The 21403-nt window shown below is 35.9% G+C and overlaps 1 protein-coding gene and 1 long non-coding RNA gene across 2 annotated transcripts; both read left to right on the top strand.

Annotated features, from left to right (window-relative positions):
* The first annotated feature begins 7536 nt into the window (after positions 1–7536).
* LOC103500455 (bystin) lies at positions 7537–19373 on the top strand. The gene is made up of 10 exons (XM_008463752.2): positions 7537–8132; positions 8235–8361; positions 8465–8516; positions 8606–8933; positions 10139–10218; positions 10350–10397; positions 16377–16523; positions 18127–18199; positions 18300–18366; positions 19022–19373. The coding sequence occupies exons 1-10, from the start codon at positions 7803–7805 to the stop codon at positions 19096–19098; spliced, it is 1329 nt and encodes a 442-aa protein (XP_008461974.1). The 5' UTR covers positions 7537–7802; the 3' UTR covers positions 19099–19373.
* LOC103500454 (uncharacterized) lies at positions 8942–10125 on the top strand. The gene is made up of 3 exons (XR_540078.3): positions 8942–9283; positions 9372–9470; positions 9549–10125. It is a non-coding gene; the product is annotated as an uncharacterized LOC103500454 (long non-coding RNA).
* Positions 19374–21403: the final 2030 nt, after the last annotated feature.

Raw genomic sequence — 21403 nt, 5'->3', positions numbered from 1 at the left:
ATCAACTACTCCTCTTCTGAATTGAGTCAATCTCAACTAATTACTAATACCATAATAACTCTTATTCCTATAGTTCTTAGCTACTGTTGTTTGGTCAAAGATTCATCAACTAATTTAATTTATCTTGTAAGTGTGACTCTACCATTTTAAGATCTTAGATGAACGCTTCAACAGACCACCGTTAGGAAAGACAATTGTTGAAGATTAACTTAAGAAACCTTATCCATTTTTGGAGTTTGCGTTGTTTCAACTTAAATGATCAGGCCCTCCGAAGGGATGGTCGCTCCAGGATGACACGCAGATGAATCATAAAGATCTCATAGTGCAACTTGATGGAGGAGACCGTAGGATATGTTGACACGTGTCCTTCTCCCACTTACTATGAGCATTTCCCCATTCACCTTGTTATTGACCCATACAAATACTTTTCGAAGGGAAGCTGCACCCAGGGTGACACGAAGCCGAGTATGGATCTCACGTGTGAACTCTTAGAGACGTGAGAGCAAAAATTTTAAAAATCACATATACCATTTTTCTTCCACTAAAATGTTCTATTAATTTAGTGCATGTAACGCCCCAACAATTTGGAACTTAATTTATCGTCTTAAGTGTAATTATGGGAACATTGGAAGTAATTGAGGAACTTGATTATTTTGACTTTGTGTTTAATTAAGTTTTAGAGTTATATAATTACCTTGTTTTGGATAATAAAATTGGTAAAGTTATATGTGGAAAATAAAGATAATTGGGTTGAGGAGAGAGAGAATTGATTTTTGTTAAAGGTAATGGTGAGATATTATTTGGAAAAAGAAAGAGAAAGAGAAGAGATTGATGTGATTGGTTGAAATTGAAAGAGGGAGATTTTGATGGGTTTAATGGAAGAGAGAGAGTGAGATTTTTGGGGAAGAGAAAAGATAATAATGATGATAAAGAATTATTATTATTGCATTAAATAGCACTATTCATCTTCCTCTTCAACCAAACCAAAAAGAAAAAAAACAAAACCCTAGATCTAAAGTGTCGCCGCTGCCCCTCCCTTTTCCGTCAGTCGTCGCCGTCGACCGTTTGTCACAGAACAGCCGAATCGATCGACACCCATCCGAGCCGCCACTCTTCGCGTCTCCAAGCCGTCGGACCCGCGCCGCCAGCCGCCCGAATCTGGAAGCCCGTACGCCGCACCTCGTTCACGCGTAAACCCGAACCGATCGCGTCTTCGCCCCGCTCCCAAACAAAATGCCTGTCGGATCGCGTCTCCTCGGCCTGCAAGCCGTCGTCAAGCGCTGCGTTCCGTTCCCGTCGTCGCCCGAGCCGGAAACGCGACCCGCGCACCCAGCTCCGCGCGAATTAGATCGACCTGCATCACCCTTTGCGACTCAAGCCGAGCCGACTCCAGCCTTCAAACCGAGCTGATTCCTGCTTTTCTAGCCGAGCCGATTTGCCTGTCCTTGAGCCGCCAGCGTACTCTGGTCCTTTGCACCTATTTTGGTAAGTTAATTGGGTTTTTAGCACACCCAGCAAGGACTTAAGACTTTTGAACCTAAATAATTTATTTGGATTAAACTGATTTATCTCTCTTAAAAAGGTAGCTTGGACCAATTGAATTGTAGAGTGAAAGACTCCTCCAGTAAGGACCACCTCCTTGTAACCCGACCATGAGTAAGTTATTCCAACTAAATCCTTGAGTCCTTGGTCGTTTAATGTTCAAGTTATGAAAATTGGCGTTATTAAACATTTAGGACCTCGCTGCTTGGAAAACACATTTTCTTGCTGTTAGGACTCGTTGAGCAAATATCCAGGTAAGAGCTTCTACTACTAGCTCTATGACTAGAATCATGAGACCGCATGCATTCCTAGTTATGCATGTTGAGGATTAGACTGTATAACATATGTCAATTAATGAGGGCATGATGTGACTGACGATGTGATTTGATATGATGGCATGGTATAATGTGATGACGTGGCTTGTTATGACTGTATGTTGGATATTGTGATGAGGTGTGATGTGATGATTAGATTGATATGATTACGTGGTGATGCTATGTATATGTATGCTATGGTTAAGGTACCTGTTAGCTTAGCCTATTAGAGTCGTACCTGCATGGGTGTCCTTTGGGATCACCACCTATTTAGGACTGCGTAGTCCGACGGGACCGCCAGTCTGGCATGGATATAGATATGATTCGAGTGATTCGACGGGATCCTCGTAGCCCGATTGTCTTAACGTTTCCTCCGTGTTCGCTACAGACCAGTATGTCCTAGGTGCTCTCTCGGGACACCGAAGACCAGATTCTGTTCCTACGGGAGCGCATGTTGCACGTGTTCGAGAACGTGCTAGTTATTGGGTACCATTTTCAGGACTATAATAGGAAGTTAACAGGCACCTAGTGGGACTAGTAGTGGGTCCCTTATTGAGTATTTTGTACTCACTCTTTCCATGTCATATTTTCAGGTAGGGGCAGAGGCAAGGGCAAGGGCAAGCTGGCGAGCGACCAAAAGTGACCGTGGCGAGCCATAGGGATTTCTGCTTCCGCTTTACACCCCGTTTAAACTTTTAGTACTTGAGTTTTTATTATTCTTTATTTACTATTTCGTTTCTTTAAAATTAGATAGGGCCCGAGTAGGATTTTAATATTTGTTTACATTTCACACATTACCCTGATTTGGTTTTTAAATAAATAAAATTTTGAGGTTTTGTTCGTTTTAGCCAAACTTGATAACTTTCATTATGCTATTTACATTTAGTAATGACTTTGAATCAGTATAAGGAGTTGAGTCTTTACAGTGCACTTAGCTAAATTTCGGCTAAATGAATCTAACTAAGTCTATTCTTATTATAACTTTTATAATAAATTTTTCCTTTAAAGTTTCTAGGTGTATTAAACCATTTAATTTTACCTAGTGACATCTTCTACTAATACGAATAAGGTTAATTCAACGCCGGTTCCGAGTTAGTTCCCAGGTAGGAGGTCTTTCGTAAACCGTCAACTTAAGTATCTTAACCTTAGACAAAACTTTACTAGTAGAGTTCCCTTATAACTTTAGATCCTATTTGTCCTACTTAGTTTCATTAACTAAAATAAAAATTAATTATAATTCTATTAGAATTAATGTGATCTTAGATCTATTTAATTTTAAACAATTTAAAATTAAATCAAATTAACCCTGAGATCTTATGTTTGCATGCACCTCTTTATTATAGGTTGACGATTTCTAATTATCAAATTTTATAACTATTATAAAATTAATTAGTTAGCTCTATAATATGCATACTATGGTTTAATTCATTAAAATTGAATTATAATTAAATAAAATCATGTTACATGCAAAACATTACATTAATATAACAATTGTATTAAATTATGGATGTAATATGCTCAATGCGAATTGATTTTAATTAATATAACATTTATATTAAAAACATTTTATGAAAATCAACAAAGCATACACAAGACATTAATTTAAATATAATAAATTATATTTAACTAAGTAATGTTATGCATCATGCTTATCAAGTTTCATATATTTAAAATATCAACATATTTTAAATTACTCATGAAATTCATAATCATGCATTAATTTCATACATTATAACACTTATAATATATAAAAATGTGAACATGCTTAACCTAAGGTGGGATTTATCTAAATGACATCCACAATGCATTTAAATAACAATTCAACTTGTAAAATTGGCTCCTAGGATAAATAAAGCAACAATTACACTAATTAAGCTTTAAAATATCCTAAAACAACTTCTAAAGCTTCAAAACCTATTCCAAAACCTTCAAAAAGCTTCAAATCGAGATAAGAAAACCTCGAACCCATCCAAAAATGGAAGAACCGACCCAAAAAAGTTAAATCGACACCAAACCGTGTGTCAGATGAAGAACCGAACCCGAACCGCGCCAAACCGGAGCCGACTGCAACCAAACCATGTGAACCAAAGTCGAGCTGTTTTCGAGCCGTCAGCCGCACCATGTACAAGTCGTCAGTCGTCCTCTAGTGCTTGTTGATGTCATCGTGACGTCAACCTTTCTTCAACCTCCTGTCGCTGAAGTTTTTTTTTACATCTCGTTTTCTGTGCAGTAACGAAAAACACACCATTGGAGGTCTTTTGGTTGTGTCGTTTTGGGTGAATTTGATGTCGAAATTCTAAAAAAACACCCAGAATCCACATTTGGACTTTAAATTACATGATTTACAGTAAAAAAAATGCCCCAAAACGCAGGGACCTTTACAATTAATCATATCAAAAACTGTAAATCTAAGGCCAAATTACAATAAACATTAAATTGCAAAAACCCACATTCATAATGTAGAGATCCCACCTAACCAATCTAAACTTTTAAAATTCTCAATTAAAATTGAGATGACTCTAATACCAATTGAAGGGATAATAACCCAAACATAGCGGAAGAATTACAGAACCATTACTCAATTTAATAAGGATTTAAAAATATCAATATATTGACAAAAATTATACATAAACTAATTTCTAAGTTCTAAGGTTAAGCATGCTCTCAAAATAAAAATACAAAGAGGTGGAAGAAATTTGCTCTCGTTCATGACTCTGGATTTGCTAATCACCAATTTTGGGTTTTTTCTAAGAGAATTTACAGAATACGTAAATCACAGAACTATTATATCATATTTTGCATACCAATATCTCCCTTTTCTTCAATCTAAAGAAGAAGAAAGTTAGAGAGTAAAATGGGGAACATGTGAAAACCACCTATGTTCCTTATTAATTTAACCAATTAAATTAATTAAATTAATAATTAATTAAATCATATTTAATTAACATTTCATTTAAATCATATTTAAATGAATATCTCTCACATAACCTATAGTTTTAATTTAACTAAATCAAATTAAACTAAACTATTAATTAATTGCTAAATTAAATATCTTATATTTAATTTAATCCAAATTTGAATCATATTCAAATATAAATTTCTCCGATACACATTAAATTTTAACCTATAGTTTTTATATGAATCTAATTCATATTAAATTAATTTTTAGAATCACATCCAAAATTAAATTTATATAATAAAATTTAATTAAAATATAAACTTTATATTATAATGTAACATCATACATTATATTAATTCCCAAAGTAAATTTGCACATTTCAAATTACAACCAGTACAAATAAATCTCATTATCCTTTATGAGCTAGGAAGTGGACCTAATGAACCTACAGATCAAAAGCTACAATGATATGAGATTAATTGGCTAAACTCATTAACCACATTAATCAATGTTCGTTAACTATGTGTACACTCCACCAAAGACTCACAGTTAAACTCTTCTCACTGTAGATATATTTCTGTGTCCATGGATATAGACCAATAACAGTAAGTTAGTCCTTCACAAGTGTTCGTAACACTACCTGGGTCAAATTACCGTTTTACTCCTAGGTTACTTTTAACCCTTAAATATCAGTGCTCCTCTAATGAACAACTTGTTTATGGTTTAACCAATGAACAGAAACTCTCTCGTGCCATAGAAAGGGTAGGACCATTTGTTCAAGTCCCAGAGACACCTTTTAAAGGGAACACCCATCTACTTACCCTAAAGTCGGGAAGGAGTGAATTTCATCTTGTGTGATTATGTTTCCAGCTTCCCACTCGGTCTTGTTCCCAAAATGATAAGTGTATTGAGTCGGTAATCTGGCCACTCTCACTTGTACAAATCAAAGGACAATCCCTCGGAAGCAGAAGTTCATAATACATTTAGGATGAAGACTAAGTTACCTAGGTCTTTCTAATGAAATAGAAACTCAACTAGTTAAGGGAGTTACATCTAGTAGTTACTATTTCGTGGTCCGGTCTTATGCAAACTCATTGCATAGGATACCTTCACTCGCATGTCACCTACACAAACGCATTGGATCATTGTGTTTCTATCAAATAAAAAGTGAGTCGTATCCCATAGTTACCAGGATAAGGTACCCAAACTTATCCCTATACTATAGACGTTTGAAGTTGATCTCGAACATTGATCCTCATATATCTCTATATACTGTTTAAGACTCATCAAATAGCTTAAGATGTTAGTTTATTGAATTTAAGTTATTAAGAAAAAGCTAATAATAAAATCAATAACACTTATTGAAATTATAATAATAACATTTTATTAATAACGGTCAATGGATTTATTTATTATCTACGAGTTTTTGGACACATAACCCAACAAGTATTACACAGATAGATATTGCTCGATAAAAATATTTTTAAAAATTTTCAAGTAGAGGATTGTTAGTAAAATGTTTTCAAGTAGGGGATTGTTAAATGAAAATTTTGAGAAAGCAAATGTATTATTTTATTAAAAGTAGGCATTCGACGTTGCTAAGATAGCAATGTAGAAGTTCCTTTAAATACTCACACATTCACTTATGGGTTTGGGCTTCAAGTGGGCACCCAAGTTTTGAAAGGGAGAGGAGATAGGCAAAAGTGGGCTTGCCGAAATCTCCACGAGCGCGTGCCGCTGCTTGGTCGGGCAAGGTGAAGAATAAAATAAAATATTTTTGCTAAAATCATTTTTGATTTAATTACATATTAATTTGAAACCGTTTCCAAAACCGTTGACATCTCAACCGTTGTTTCACCGTTTTCATTTTGACTGTCATGATTGTTGGATCAATTTCTTTGGCCGTCATAATATCAAATGGTTACTGTCATTAATTTTCGATCGTTGGTAACCTTCCCCCAACCACTATATATATATATCACTCTTTACTTCTCATGTTACATACCACAAACAATTTCAACTTTTATCCTCTCTCTCAGCTTCTCCTTCATCTCTCTCGACTTCTCCTTTTCTGTATACTTTACCAAACTCTGTTTTCTTTAAGTTTTTCGAACAAACAAGTATTTATCTAGTGTTGGTATACTGGTTGGTTCTAGTGGAGTTCCTACTGACAAAATTAGAGGTTGTTTTATCTTGAGAACAACGAGGGCACATGTTATTTGTTTGCACATTCGAGTAGAGTCGCGAAACGTTTTGTCGCGAAACGTTTTAAAGAGAGCGAGATCCGCGACTCAACCAGTTATTAATGTGCTTCTGTTTTGTAGGAGTGGAAAAACAACAATGGTTATTTATTTATTTGCATAAGTGGAGACTTATGTAGGAAAAAAAGATCAATTATCTCTTCATATAGAGGTATTTATCTTTTGCGCAGGAGTTCTAAGATAATGATATCATTCATGAAAAGATATTATAACTAATTGTAAAGCAAAAAAAAGAAGGTGAAACTCCTTTTACTTGCTCTCTTTTGATATAGCATAGAAACTAAAAGGGCTCACGTTTTCCAATTTCAGTATATTGGGGGTGGGGGTGTTCAGTAAAACCCCAAAAATCGAACCTTTTACAAAATCGAATTGAACCAAAAAGTTGATGCAATAAAACAAAAAAAAAACTATGTTTGTTTGGTTTAACTTTAACATTAAAAACCAAATTGAACCTAACCAAACCGAAGCGCTTCAATGTTCTTTTTAAAAGATATGTTTATCTATTTATCATTTCGAACTTAGGGTTACTCTCTTAGCAAGAGACTGCCACCATTTAAAAGGAGAGAGAGAGAGAGAGAGAAAAAAAAAAAAAAGAAAGAAAAGAAAAGAAAAGAACGAAAAAAAAACTTAAGACTGCTGCCGCCATTACAAAAATTTTTCTCGAATCGTCTCCCTCCAATCTCCGTCCTTCCACCTTCGTTTCCATCTCTCTCCGTCGCTCTCCGACAGTCAGTATCCGATTTTATACTCCTTTTTCGTTACCTTTGTTTTCAGTCCTATTCGTCAATGGCGCCGAACAAGAGGAGTAGGGACAGACTGCGAAACCCCCAGCCTTTTATCACTACAGATGAAGATACGGTGCCCAATAAGCAACATTCCAAAGCAAGAAAGCGCCGTCATCAGGAGGAAGAGACGCTTTTGTCATCAGGGATGAGCTCCAAGATATTTAGAGAAGCTCGTATTCAGCAGAAAGAGGATGAACTTGAGGCTAGAAACCAACAGCATCCCAACCCTTTCTTTGATCTTCCGGATGAAGAACTCCCCAAGGACGAAGAGGATATTGATGATTTTAGTGGATTCTCCGAAACTCAAACTGAAATTGGTACTTATAAGGAGGTACCGTAGCGTGGCTATGTACATGAATTTGATATAATGTGCTTACATGGGATTCTAGGTTTTTTTTTTTTTGTTCTCTCACCAAATTTTATATTGTATCAGGAGGATATTGCTGAGGAAGATGAGCGACTAGTGGAAGCTTTTCTGTCAAAGGATGGTGGTCCACAACATACTCTTGCTGACCTTATTGTTAGGAAAATCAAAGAAAATGACGCTATAGTTTCTTCAGGTATAGACATGTTTTATTGTTTAAGCAAGTTTCAATTTGATGGTACGCTTTGTAATATTTCATTTGTGTTGTGATTCATTTCCATTGATGTTTGTGAATGCAGATGCACAACCTTTGCCAAAATTAGACACCTCTGTCATAGACTTATACAAAGGGTATAAAGCTATCAATTCCAGATCTTCTTTTTTAATAAAAAAAGAAAGTTGGGATATTTTGTTGAGCTGAATTAACATACTTGATGCAGAGTGGGAAAATCTCTCAACAAGTATACGGCTGGAAAAGTCCCCAAAGCTTTCAAGCGCATTCCTTCCATGCCACTCTGGGAGGAAGTTTTATATTTAACCGAGCCTGAAAATTGGTCACCAAATGCTATGTTTCAAGCCACAAGAATTTTTGCATCCAATTTGGGAGTGAAAAAGGTGGAGAAATTCTATAAGCTAGTTTTGCTTCCAACAGTAAGGAAAGACATTCAGAAGAATAAGCGGTTACACTTTGCCTTGTATCAAGCATTGAAAAAGTCCCTATATAAGCCCACTGCCTTCTTCAAAGGAATTTTGCTTCCTCTCTGCGAGGTATTGTCTTAACCTCTTTTTATTTTATTTCATAGGAAAGAAGAATTTTGTTGTTCAAATGATATTACAGAAGGAAATTCCTATTGAAGTAGAAAAGTATTTTCCAATGAGTTGTAAGAGACAGCTTAGCTTAGACTATAATCACAAAATGGTGATGATGGTACACCAAGAGTGCTGAAAGTAATGTATGAAATCGAAGTGTCAATATCTCAAATGGCTTTCAAAAGAATCTTGAGGTGGCCTTCAATGCTTTCATTGATAACTCTGGTTCAGTTGATACCCCCTCTGAAAATTGGGATGTATACCTGGTCTAACCTTAGGGAGAATCCTGCAACAATTCATATTGACAGGTTTTTACTCTCTCCTGTTTGCTTTACCTTCAAAGATTCCTCCCATAGGAAATTATCTAGACCAACTTTCGATCACTCTTCTTTTTAGGAAATCAGAGGTGGGGTCCTCTTCAGAAATTACCAGAAGCGTGATGGGATTTAATGCTTGGACTATTGTAGCTTCAACCCTCTAACGTAATTTTATAAGGTACCAAACAAGGGATGTGTACCCCTTATCCATCCCCACTTGTATTCTCATCCTCTCCTCCCCTCAATTCAATTGTAGGCACTGTAGAGGCATGATAGAGGAGGTCCTTTCGTACTACTGTTGAGAAGGGAAGGGAAAGTTTTGGTAGATCATTTTCTCCCCCCTGGTCCTGGTCTTCCATTGGCATCGAGGAACATAGAAATTTTTGTGCCATATACACTGTTTGATCAATTTTATCCATCTATTTCCAGACCCTTTTAGTTTCAATTTTTCAATGAATAAATTCCATTCCATTTCATCCCATCAGGGGCTTTTCCTAGAACCAAGTCAACTACCATGCTGTCATTCTTCTATTTCTATAATCTTCCACCACTTCGTTTTTCTACTAAAAGTTAGGTCTATGATTTGTCTTCCTTTGATAAAAGCATTTTGACTTGCAAAATTGTAGCTAGTAATAGTGCTTTTAATCTTTGTGCCATTACGTTTGCTATTATTTTGTCCACATATGCCATTGAATTTACGGGTCTGTAGTCTTTAATTCGTTCTTCCTTCTCCTTTTTAACTTTATCTTGCAATGTATATAGAAATTGATTCCTCATCCACGTGTCTCTGATTTATTGTTGAAATTTAAGGTGCTCCAATAAAAACTTGGTTCTTTCTTTCTGCAGTCTGGCACTTGCAGTCTGAGGGAGGCTGTGATCATTGGGAGCATTATTGAAAAGGTTACGATTCCTGTGCTTCATTCAAGGCAAGTTAGTATGTAACAAATCTCGTCATGCATTTAGAGTTTCTTTCTTGAGGTCAGGTATACATGAAGACATGAAACACATTATTGCTAGTTGTTCAATTTGGGATTTTGGTTTTGTCTGCCCATTGCAGTGTTGCATTATTCAAGCTTGCAGAAATGGGATATTGTGGCACAACAAGGTATTAATTGATTGCTATGTGTGCATATTTGAACGTTTTTGCATATTCTCACTAGGTGGTAGATTATTTTTTTTTAATGAGAAACAAACATGTATATTCCGAAAGAAACCAGAAAAAGAACGGCATAGGGGCAAGGGGTTGAGAAAAACCCTCCCCGAAATACTAGTGTAGAAAAGCTGTCCAATTGTTAAAAATTATCAAAAGGTGAAAGATTACAAAGATGAGAAATGGCACAAGATATGCCATTAATTATTATTTTTTTATATATTTTTTAATTTTTAATATTTAATAATAAATTTTGTTCATCCGACCTAAACATGGCTCATCTAATCAAGGCATTGTAATCTCGGCAAAAGAGCTCATTGTTGGAACTCCAACACAATTTCCTTTATTGCTTTACTCAATTAGGATTGATGAGATATCAATCCTTGGTTACAATCTAATCTCTGTTTTTCTCTCAACCAGAAAAGCAGAACAAACTCACACTAATTTCTCTAACAAACAAAACATGTCCCTTCCCTCTCACGCTATCTCTATTTAACAGCTTTTCCCGCCCAAATACAGCTGTCATTCCCACTCAAACCTGCGCACTAACTCTATTTACATCACGTGTTTATTTATCTAATGTACTCTACACGTGCCACATACTAACACAGCCTCACGTGCTACATACTAACACAGCCTCTTCTTCCTTCTGCTGTAAACTTGTTTAATAAGAGGTCTATCATTACTTCCCCCTTTTAAATTCACCTTGTCCTCAAGGTGAAGAGTTGGAAATTTTTCTTTCATTTCTTCATAGGATTCCCAAGAAGCTTCATGCTTAGGCAACCCTTTCCAACACACCAAAACTTCCCACTGTTCAGCCCCTGTTTTTCGATATTCAACAACTTCTTCTGGTTCAGACTTCCATGTATAATTCTCATCAACAAACTGAATAGTAGGTTGAATATTTTCATGCTGTCCCACCAGTTTCCTCAACTGAGATACATGGAATACCGGATGAATTCTGGAATTGTCAGGCAGCTGTAAACGATAGGCAACGGGTCCAATTTTCTCAATAATTTCATATGGCCCGAAGAAACGCGGAGCAAGCTTTTCATTCCTCCTACTTCTCACCGTAATCTGTCGATAAGGGCGAATGCGTAATAATACATATTCCCCTACAGAAAATTCCACATCTCTCCTTTTTCGATCCGCATATGACTTCATTTGCTCTTGTGCCAAGCGCAAATGCTCTCGTAAAGAGACCAGAACAATATCTCTTTCCTGCAGCATCTCCTCAACAGTAGAATTCTTAGATGGAGAACTTCCATACGATACAATAGTAGGAGGTTGTCTGCCATAAACAACTTGGAATGGAGTCATACCAATTGAACGTTGATAAGTCGTATTATACCAATATTCTGTCCATGGCAGCCATTTAATCCACTCCTTAGGTTTCTCATTACAAAAACATCTCAAATATGTTTCCACCCCTCGGTTCACAACCTCCGTTTGGCCATCTGATTGAGGATGATAAGCTGTACTTTTATGTAACTTGGTGCCCGACAAACGAAACAATTCAGTCCAAAATTGGCTAAGGAATACCTTGTCTCTATCCGACACAATGGATATAGGAAACCCGTGCAATCTTACTATCTCCTTAACAAACAACTCAGCCACAACCTTAGCAGTAAACGGGTGTTTCAATGGTAAGAAATGCCCATATTTGCTCAATCTGTCCACCACAACCAGAATTACTTCATACCCATTTGATTTTGGAAGCCCTTCCACAAAATCCATAGATATCTCACTCCATATAACCTGAGGTATCTCCAATGGAACCAGTAAACCAGCAGGTGATAAAGCCATTGTCTTATTTCTTTGACAAGTTAGGCACTCTTCACAGTGTTTTTTAATCTCCGCCTTCATCCCTTTCCAGTACAACTCTGCTGCTATTCTTTTGTAAGTTCTCAGAAACCCAGAATGTCCACCAACTGCTGAATTATGAAAAGTTTCTAGAATTACCGGTTTCAAAGAAGATTGCTGAACAATTACCAATCTACTCTTATACATCAACATTCCCTTCTGCAAAGAATAGCCGTCTACTTGCAACTCTTCTCCATGCTCAAGCTGTCTCACTATCTCTTTATATTTAGAATCTTGAGACACCTCTCTTTTAATCACATCCAAGTCAACCGTGACAGGTATAGACAACCCAAACAACTGTACTTCTTCTGGTTTTCGTGAAAGAGCATCAGCTGCTCGGTTTTCCACTCCCGGTTTATAAACAACCTCAAACGAGTAGCCCAACAATTTAGCTATCCACTTCTGATACTGAGGCTGTATAATCCTTTGATCTAATAAGAATTTAAGCGCCTTCTGATCAGTTTTGACTCTAAACTTCCCAATCAGCAAATACGGTCGCCATCTTTGAACTGCTAACACAATAGCCATAAGTTCCCTTTCATACACTGGTCGACCCCTGTCTCTCAATGCTAATGTGTGACTGAAATACGCTACTGGTCTTCTGTCTTGAACCAATACAGCTCCCACTCCATATCCAGAAGCATCAGCCTCGATTTCAAATTGCTTATTGAAGTCCGGTAAAGCTAACACTGGTAAGGATACCATTGCAGACTTCAACCGGTCAAAAGCTTGAGTAGCTTCCTCAGTCCAACTGAATCCTCCTTTCTTTAATAACTGAGTCAGTGGTGCCGCTATAGTACCGTAATTGCGCACAAAACGCCGGTAATATCCTGTCAATCCAAGGAATCCTCTAGTTTCCTTGACATTTGTTGGACGAGGCCATTCACAAATTGCTTTAATTTTCTCCGGGTCCACTGCCACACCTTCTCCCGAAATCACATGTCCCAAATACTCAATTTTTACTTGAGCAAATTGACATTTCTTCTGGTTAGCATACAATTCATGTTGCCGTAGCACTTTCAACACCATTTCCAAGTGTAAAGCATGCTCCTTCTCATTTCTACTATAAACTAATATGTCATCAAAAAAGACTAGCACAAACCTTCTGAGGAATGGCTTGAAAAGTGTATTCATCAAGGCTTGGAAGGTAGCCGGAGCATTGGTCAGCCCAAATGGCATGACTAAAAATTCATAATGGCCCTCATGTGTTCTAAAAGCCGTCTTCTCTATATCATCATCAGCCATTCTAATTTGATGATACCCCGATTTCAAGTCGATCTTAGAAAATAGACTTGCTCCACATAGCTCATCAAACAATTCCTCCACTACTGGTATGGGAAACTTATCGGGAATCGTGGCATTGTTTACTGCTCTATAATCGACACAAAATCGCCAACTCCCATCTTTTTTCTTAACCAACAATACAGGACTGGAATATGGACTTGTACTCGGCCTTATCACTCCTGAATTCAACATTTCTTGAACTAACTTCTCCATTTCCCCCTTCTGCTGAAATCCATATCGATATGGTCGCACATTAATTGGATCAGTCCCATCTTTCAAATGTATATGATGCTCTATCTCTCTCCGTGGAGGTAATTTTTCTGGCCAATCAAAGACATCTTGGTACTGTTTGATCACTGAACTAATCAGTTCCTTGCTTACTGCTTCTGTGTTTAACAAACAATGCTCTTCATCTCCTACTGTTCTCACTTGCAAGGATCTACACTCGATCAAGAATCCACTATCCTTTTCTTCCCAGTGTTTCATCATATTTTTAAGACTGATCCTTGCCTTAGTCAAGCTAGGATCCCCTTTGATCTTCACTTCTTTTCCTTCAGCCACAAAAGATAGTGATAGGTTCTTCCAATCTACTATAGTTACCCCCAATGAATACAACCATTGCATTCCCAAAATGACATCTACTCCTCCAAGTTCTAAAGGAAGAAAATCCTCCACGATCCTCCAACCATTCAACTGAACTTCTAGTTTTTCACAAATTCCTTTACCCTGGACAGCTGCTCCAGATCCTAAGATTACGCCATAGTGTGAAGTTTCTTTGACTGGTAAAATCAACTTCTTCACTAGTTTTTCAGATACAAAATTATGTGTTGCCCCGCAGTCGATCAATACAATCACTTCTTCTCCAAGCAATTTACCTCTCACCTTCATAGTTCCAGGATCATTTAGACCAACCACTGAGTTGATTGATAATTCAACCACTGTGGTTAACTCTCCATTGACTTCTAGGCGGCCCAAATCTTTTTCCTCTTTCACTTCCTCAACTATTTCATATTCATCTTTCCCTTCGGTTATTACAAACATCCTCAACTCACGTTGCTCCTTCAATCTACACTTATGGTCTGCAGAATACTTCTCATTGCAACGAAAACATAAGCCCTTCTCCTTCCGAGCCTGGAATTCTGCATCAGGTAACCGTTTATATGTTCCCTCCCTTCGATTTTCATTGGAGGCCTGACTTCTCAAGGTAATAGTTCGTGTGGAAAAAGAAGAATTTCCTTTAATGTCTCCTGCTACTCCTCCCGGATTTATTCTTCCATTGCTAGCAGTCTGACTAGTCAACTTTCCCCCTGAGTACCCACTCATTTTCGCCTCCATTCTTACTAATTCCCTGTTTTCAACCATCTGTGCTGCTTCCATCATCTCTGCCAAACCTTTCGGTCGACAGAAGACTACTTCCGATCTAACCCACGGCAACAAGCCATTCATAAACGTATCTTCGATCACCCATTCCGGCAAATCATTAACTGGAGCTACCATTTTATCAAACAAATTGATATACTCCTCTACAGATCCCTCTTGTTTAATTCTCAGAAATTGCCCGCCAATAGTACCATCTTTACTGGACCGAAAACGTATTAACAACCTCTCTTTCATATTCGACCAACTAACAAATTTATTTCTCTCCTCTTGAGATCTATACCAATTCAGTGCTGGACCATCGAAACTAATGGTTGACACTAACATTTTCTCAGACTCTGTTAATCTATGAATTTGAAAGTACCTCTCTGCTCGGAACAGCCAAGAATCGGGATCCTCTCCAGTGAAAACGGGCATCTCGATCTTTTTGAATTTGTTTCGGTCAGAGTATCCTTCGTCGCTGTCGGTCCTCCGTTCTCCTCCTTCGTTTCTGTGATTCCGATCCGTTTCATACATTCTACTGGAGGACGCATCGCTATCTTTCCCTTTCGCTTTTTCAAAATCCTTCACGGCGGGTTCTGTCGCTTGCCCACTCATCGTTGATCTCTCCTTCGAACTCGTCTCAATGATCGTGAACAAGAGCTGCTGCTGTTTTTCCGATTGAAGACGCATCAGGTCGATGCTCTTCGCGATTTCGGCTAATCCTCCCTCAATCGCCGGCATTTTACTCAACTCCTTCTTCATTCCGGCAATCTCCTGGTCGATGTATTCCAGCCGTTCTTCAATGCGGGTCTGCACCATCCTTGCCGGAACACGGCTCTGATACCAAAATGTTGGAACTCCAACACAATTTCCTTTATTGCTTTACTCAATTAGGATTGATGAGATATCAATCCTTGGTTACAATCTAATCTCTGTTTTTCTCTCAACCAGAAAAGCAGAACAAACTCACACTAATTTCTCTAACAAACAAAACATGTCCCTTCCCTCTCACGCTATCTCTATTTAACAGCTTTTCCCGCCCAAATACAGCTGTCATTCCCACTCAAACCTGCGCACTAACTCTATTTACATCACGTGTTTATTTATCTAATGTACTCTACACGTGCCACATACTAACACAGCCTCACGTGCTACATACTAACACAGCCTCTTCTTCCTTCTGCTGTAAACTTGTTTAATAAGAGGTCTATCACTCATCTAATTAAAGCATTGTAATCTCAGCAAAAGGTCAAGTTCGAATCTCCATCCGCACGTATTGTTGAGAACTCAAATAATAATCAAATCCCCTCTTTTTAGCAGGGCCTCTTTAAGGGGCAGGCAGAAGGCAATTCAATAACATATGCTCTATAGTTTGTATAACATTTCTTTGTGCAATGCCTAACTGGTGGCCTCCTTTAATTATGGCAGTTATTTTATTAAGCTTATCTTGGAGAAGAAATATGCACTGCCTTACCGTGTAGTGGATGCAGTGGTTGCACATTTTATGAGGTTCCTTGAAGAAACACGAGTAATGCCTGTAATATGGCATCAGTCACTACTTGCGTTTGTGCAGAGGTGAGCAAAAAAATTTCTTTTCTCATGTTATATATTGCCATTTCATGTTTTAGGTTGCCCTTTTTCTGGCACCATTTATATTTGTACTTAATGCAAATATCTTTAGAATGGTTTGTTTCAAAATTTATGTAAACAACATTTATTTTGATCTATAATGTACGTTACAAGTATCTTTTGATTGTTCTTCAATCCACCTTAAACTAATGACTCAAATATTCAAAATTATATGTGTATGTGTGTGTTTATTATCTCATTGTAAACCCTAAGATGAATAGATTAGAAGCCAAACACCTAAAACAAGTAACTCCAAACAAACCCTTGTTGGATCTCCAAAGGATATAGTCAAAAGCAACAAAACGGCCTGACCATGGAAGATATTTTTCTCAAAAGCCGATCAAAAGTGTTTCTTTTGTACATAACCTGGTAAGCAAAGGAACTTTACATTCTGGCTTCTACGAAGACGAGGAAATAGACTCCCTAGAGTGGTTAGGTCCTTTAAACATTGGAAAAGCAAACTACATTAAAAGTCCTCAAAATGGATTGGGCTCCACTAAACTTCATTCTTACCTGATCTAAACTGATTAAACTCAGCTATCGAAGTTAAGAGAGTCATGACCCATCGCTTTTATTTCAGACCATGAACTACGAAAACCAAGCGAAAAAGAAGAGCTCCCAAAAAATTAGTACATCAGCAACATTTGCCATTGCTCATATAATACAAGTGATATCAGAAATACATTTTCTTTCTACCATCCATAAGCAGCGAACCACATAAGAAAAAGATCACTTCTTATTCCTTTTAAAATCACATCAATTGAATTACCTAGACCACTCACTTAATTTTGAGTGCATTTAGAAAGAGCAGTGATCCAGAGAGTTTCATTTATCAGAAGAGTGATATAATGGTTTTCATTTCATGTGAATCTCTTGGTAAAGGAAAAACTCCAATTTCTTCCCTTTTTGATTAGTTAGTCCAGAAAAGTGACGTAACTTATTTGTTATCACATCATTGAAGAGGAGAGATAAACTGAGGGGAGAGGTGGATGTTTTCCAATCTTTCATTAGTAAAAATGTATATCTTTAATTGTATGGTGCACGGTTGAACTTGTATTAAATTACAAGGTTTTTTTTCTATTTTCAACCATCTCTAATTAAATATTGTCGCCGAGAGAGCATAAATTATGTATTAACATGGTGCTATTGTTGCATTTCGGGCATAAAACAAATCGATTCCTTTTTCAACTCCTTTTGATCTGTAAGTTTGATTCTTTGTCAAGCAGTTTGCAGTTTTGATGAGGAAGGACCTTTTACATTCATTTTTATTTTTCCTTTTTATCGTTTCTAATTAAATGTTTGTTCTTAAGTGAAATCAAACTTTTTATTAATTGATATATGTTATTAAGTGAACGTGAAGTTTTTTATTAATTGTTATATGTATCTCGAAACTTTTATTTGTTAACCACATGGAAGTGTTTCATAAAGTTTATGTTTAAATAAACAGTTACTTGCGTCAACAGTTTGATATTTGTAATGAATGCATGTCTTTATAATATTGTGGTGTCACTTGAGACTGCGTTTTAGTTTTTGTGACCATCTCATGCAGATATAAAAATGAACTACGGAAGGAAGATAAAGCAAACATTAGAATTCTTCTTGAAAGTCACAGACACAAAGATGTAAGACTGAATTCTTTTGATATGTAGCTTCACGAATCTTAATATTACTTGCCAGTATGGTTTCAAATTACGTTAATAAATATGCCTTTTGGAACTATAGGTTACTCCAGAAATTTTGAGGGAACTAAATAATAGCCGCAGTCGAGGAGAGAAGGATACTACAACAAATATCCTTTGAAAATAGTAAAATCTCATATCATTTTTATCATTATAATTGTTTATGCAGGCTGTAAAATTATCTAATGTTTATTTCTTCATGCATTCGATGCGAATAATTTTTGCTGGCCAACAAACTAATCAGTTTCCAAAATCTAATAACTAGGTTACGTAATGAATTTCGTCTTTGAGCTTGGACATTTTCAATTTAGTTCCCATATTTTTTAATGTTTCAATTTGGCACATATGTTCTTCAAAAGTTCAATTCGGTCCCTATATAGTTTATAATCAAATTTTACAAATCGTTCTCATATCACATTTGGATGACTCTTTGTTGGGGTGTGTTAAGGTTTGTGGTAGTTTGTAGTATTGGAAAATGGGTTGAATTTTTTGTTGAGTTAAAGATAGTTGAGGAATGATTGAGGTTTAACTAAACTTTGGGGAGCAAATTGAAACTAAAACTTCAATAGACTCAACTCTTAAAAGTTAAAACTATGGAGTTGAAATTGAAACGAAGTTTAAACCTACAGGATAGTAGCATTGGTTACATGTTTTGTCGGAGATGAGGTTCAGCACCATTGTGTTTTGGTTTCAGTTCATATTTTTGTGTGTTTTTGACTAATTGATGTGTGGTGTTAAAGGAGTTTGTTCCTTGACTGTTCTTACCTCCAGCTCCTCTAACTAAACCTGTTGAAGAAGACAGGTTCAATATTCCTTACGTTCCAATGGAAGAGGATTATTAGGATTTATTGCTGTGGGCATCGGCCTCGTTGGTGCTCGAGTTTTTGTAGTTGGGAGAATTGAGATAATATTGATATGTAAAGGTTAGTTATATTTGCACATTGAAATCATAGTTTGTAAAATTTGCTCGATGGATTTTATTTTTCACCTTCGGGTGCTGTGGTGCTCAATGAGTCAATTTTGATGTAGCATTCTTATCATTTAAGTGATTTCTTTTGAAAATTTGTAGTTGCCCATGAGTATTTTTATAGTTGAATGGAAGGCTCTTTTCTTTTAAGATTCGACTATGCTGAGGCTTTGAGAATTTCGTTGTTAAAATTGTATACTTCATTGGTTGTTTCATTGATCGTCGAATTTATCATTTGAGGTTTGTTTTTAGGGATTCTTGGTCGATTTTGTGCCCACCATGTGTCTAATGAATTTCTGAAAATAATTCTTATTTTGTGTCAAGGGCTTTGTATATTGTATTTCGTGTTTTTTTTTTTTTGACAAATTTAATTGATCTATTAGGTTTGTACGTAGGACCTTACATAACTGTTATATAGGTTGTACAATTCTCCTTCAAAATTTATTTTTTGTTTATTTGTATCTTGTATTTTATGTTTCATTCTTTTTGATAAATTTTAACAATTTTAAATTTTAATAGTTGTGTTTTGTATTTCATGTTTAATTGTTTTTGACGAATTTAACAATTTTAAAATTTAATTGATCTATTAGGTTTGAATTTATCATCTTACTTGAACTGTTCTGCAGCTTCTAAATGCGGTTTTTTAGGTATGAATTTTTAAAAATTTGAAACGTATTTTTGTAATGTGAATTTTATAAAATTTGAAAGTTTGTGGATTAACTTTGTTTTAAAAGTAGTTGTGTCGTAAAAATCTTGTAGTCAAGATTTATAAATTTATAATATATCTAGAAATTCAATTTATATATTTTTTCACGATATTATTAGTATATTGCAAGAGAAAAAAGGTCAATAATGTTGATGTAATCTTGAAATAGATTACAAATGAGTTTTGATCATATTTAAGAAATCGACCAACATGTGAGTGGGAGAATCTTATATAAGAAATTGTATGATTAAACTTTACAATATTTTATCTTTCTATAAATTCGAAAAATAAGAAACAATAATTATATTTTTGATACAAAATTTGAATAGTCTTTTTTTTCAGTCCCGTAATAATCCAACAAATCTCTGTTTTTCTCACATGCAAAAACGGAGATATGCTTTTCTTCTCTATAATTATTTCCTTTTTGTTACGAGATATCTTAATTAGGCAACAGAGGAGCATTTGATGCATTAAAACACCAAGAAGATTGGTTAGGGCAACTTGTTGACACTGTTTCAATGCTACGGAGTGTTTGATGGATGGAATTGCTCCATTCTCTGTATTTTATTAAACTACGCACTAAGTAGGACTCTCTACACTTATTATTCCTATGAGTTACCATTAGAAAGTAACATATTTGAAAAGAAAATATTTCAAATTCTAAGGCTTCATTTATTTTCTTCCAAATTCCTAACTAAAGATCCATCACCCCTCTATTGAGACCAAAGTATATTTATATATACTAGTAATATACTGAAAATGTAATATACATATTGTAAGGTATACAAGACACATTGATTGGTCAAAGACAGTTTTCCGACCAAACCGAGCAGAGCAAATATGATTGGCTTAATAAATGTTTAAAATTTTGAACAGACTTTGATCATTGAGTAAAAGTCAATCGATTTTGGTAGGTCAGTTTAATTTTTTGAAATATTTTTGAAAAAATTTCCAAACCTACCTCTCGTTCTCCAACAAACCAACTTCGGTTGAATACTTAGTATTTTGATCTATCATGTTCATCCAAGTTTGAACTATTTATTTTACAATATAAAATGAAATTATGATGGACTATTTCTAAAGAAAAAGAAAATCGACTAAAAGGCCTTTGTAAGTATCCCTTCTCCTTGTCCATTTTTTTAGTGAAACTCTACGCCATACTTATTGTTGAGCGGGAGTTTTTCCAAGCTTAATTATTTAAGGAACAAAATCATACATAACTGTCGACCTTGCAAGCTATATGGTTAATCACCCCTCAAATTGTACACAAAATACTTCTTATATTACCTCACAACGAAACACATGGCTAGTAAGTACTTTACCATACAAGAAACCAAATAGTTCTGTTTATCTTATAAAAGTGGTGAAATTGTATACTTAATGACGTAACTTTGTTTCAGAATCCCATGTTCTTGGTGTTTAACACGACCTTCCTTCAAAATCTGACAACTTAACTACCGTTTTCTACTATATA

This window comes from Cucumis melo, chromosome 1 (genome assembly GCF_025177605.1).
Source record: "Cucumis melo cultivar AY chromosome 1, USDA_Cmelo_AY_1.0, whole genome shotgun sequence".
Lineage (NCBI taxonomy): Eukaryota > Viridiplantae > Streptophyta > Magnoliopsida > Cucurbitales > Cucurbitaceae > Cucumis > Cucumis melo.
The sequence above is the reverse complement of the archived record's forward strand: the minus strand, read 5'-3'. Positions and strand labels throughout refer to the sequence as shown.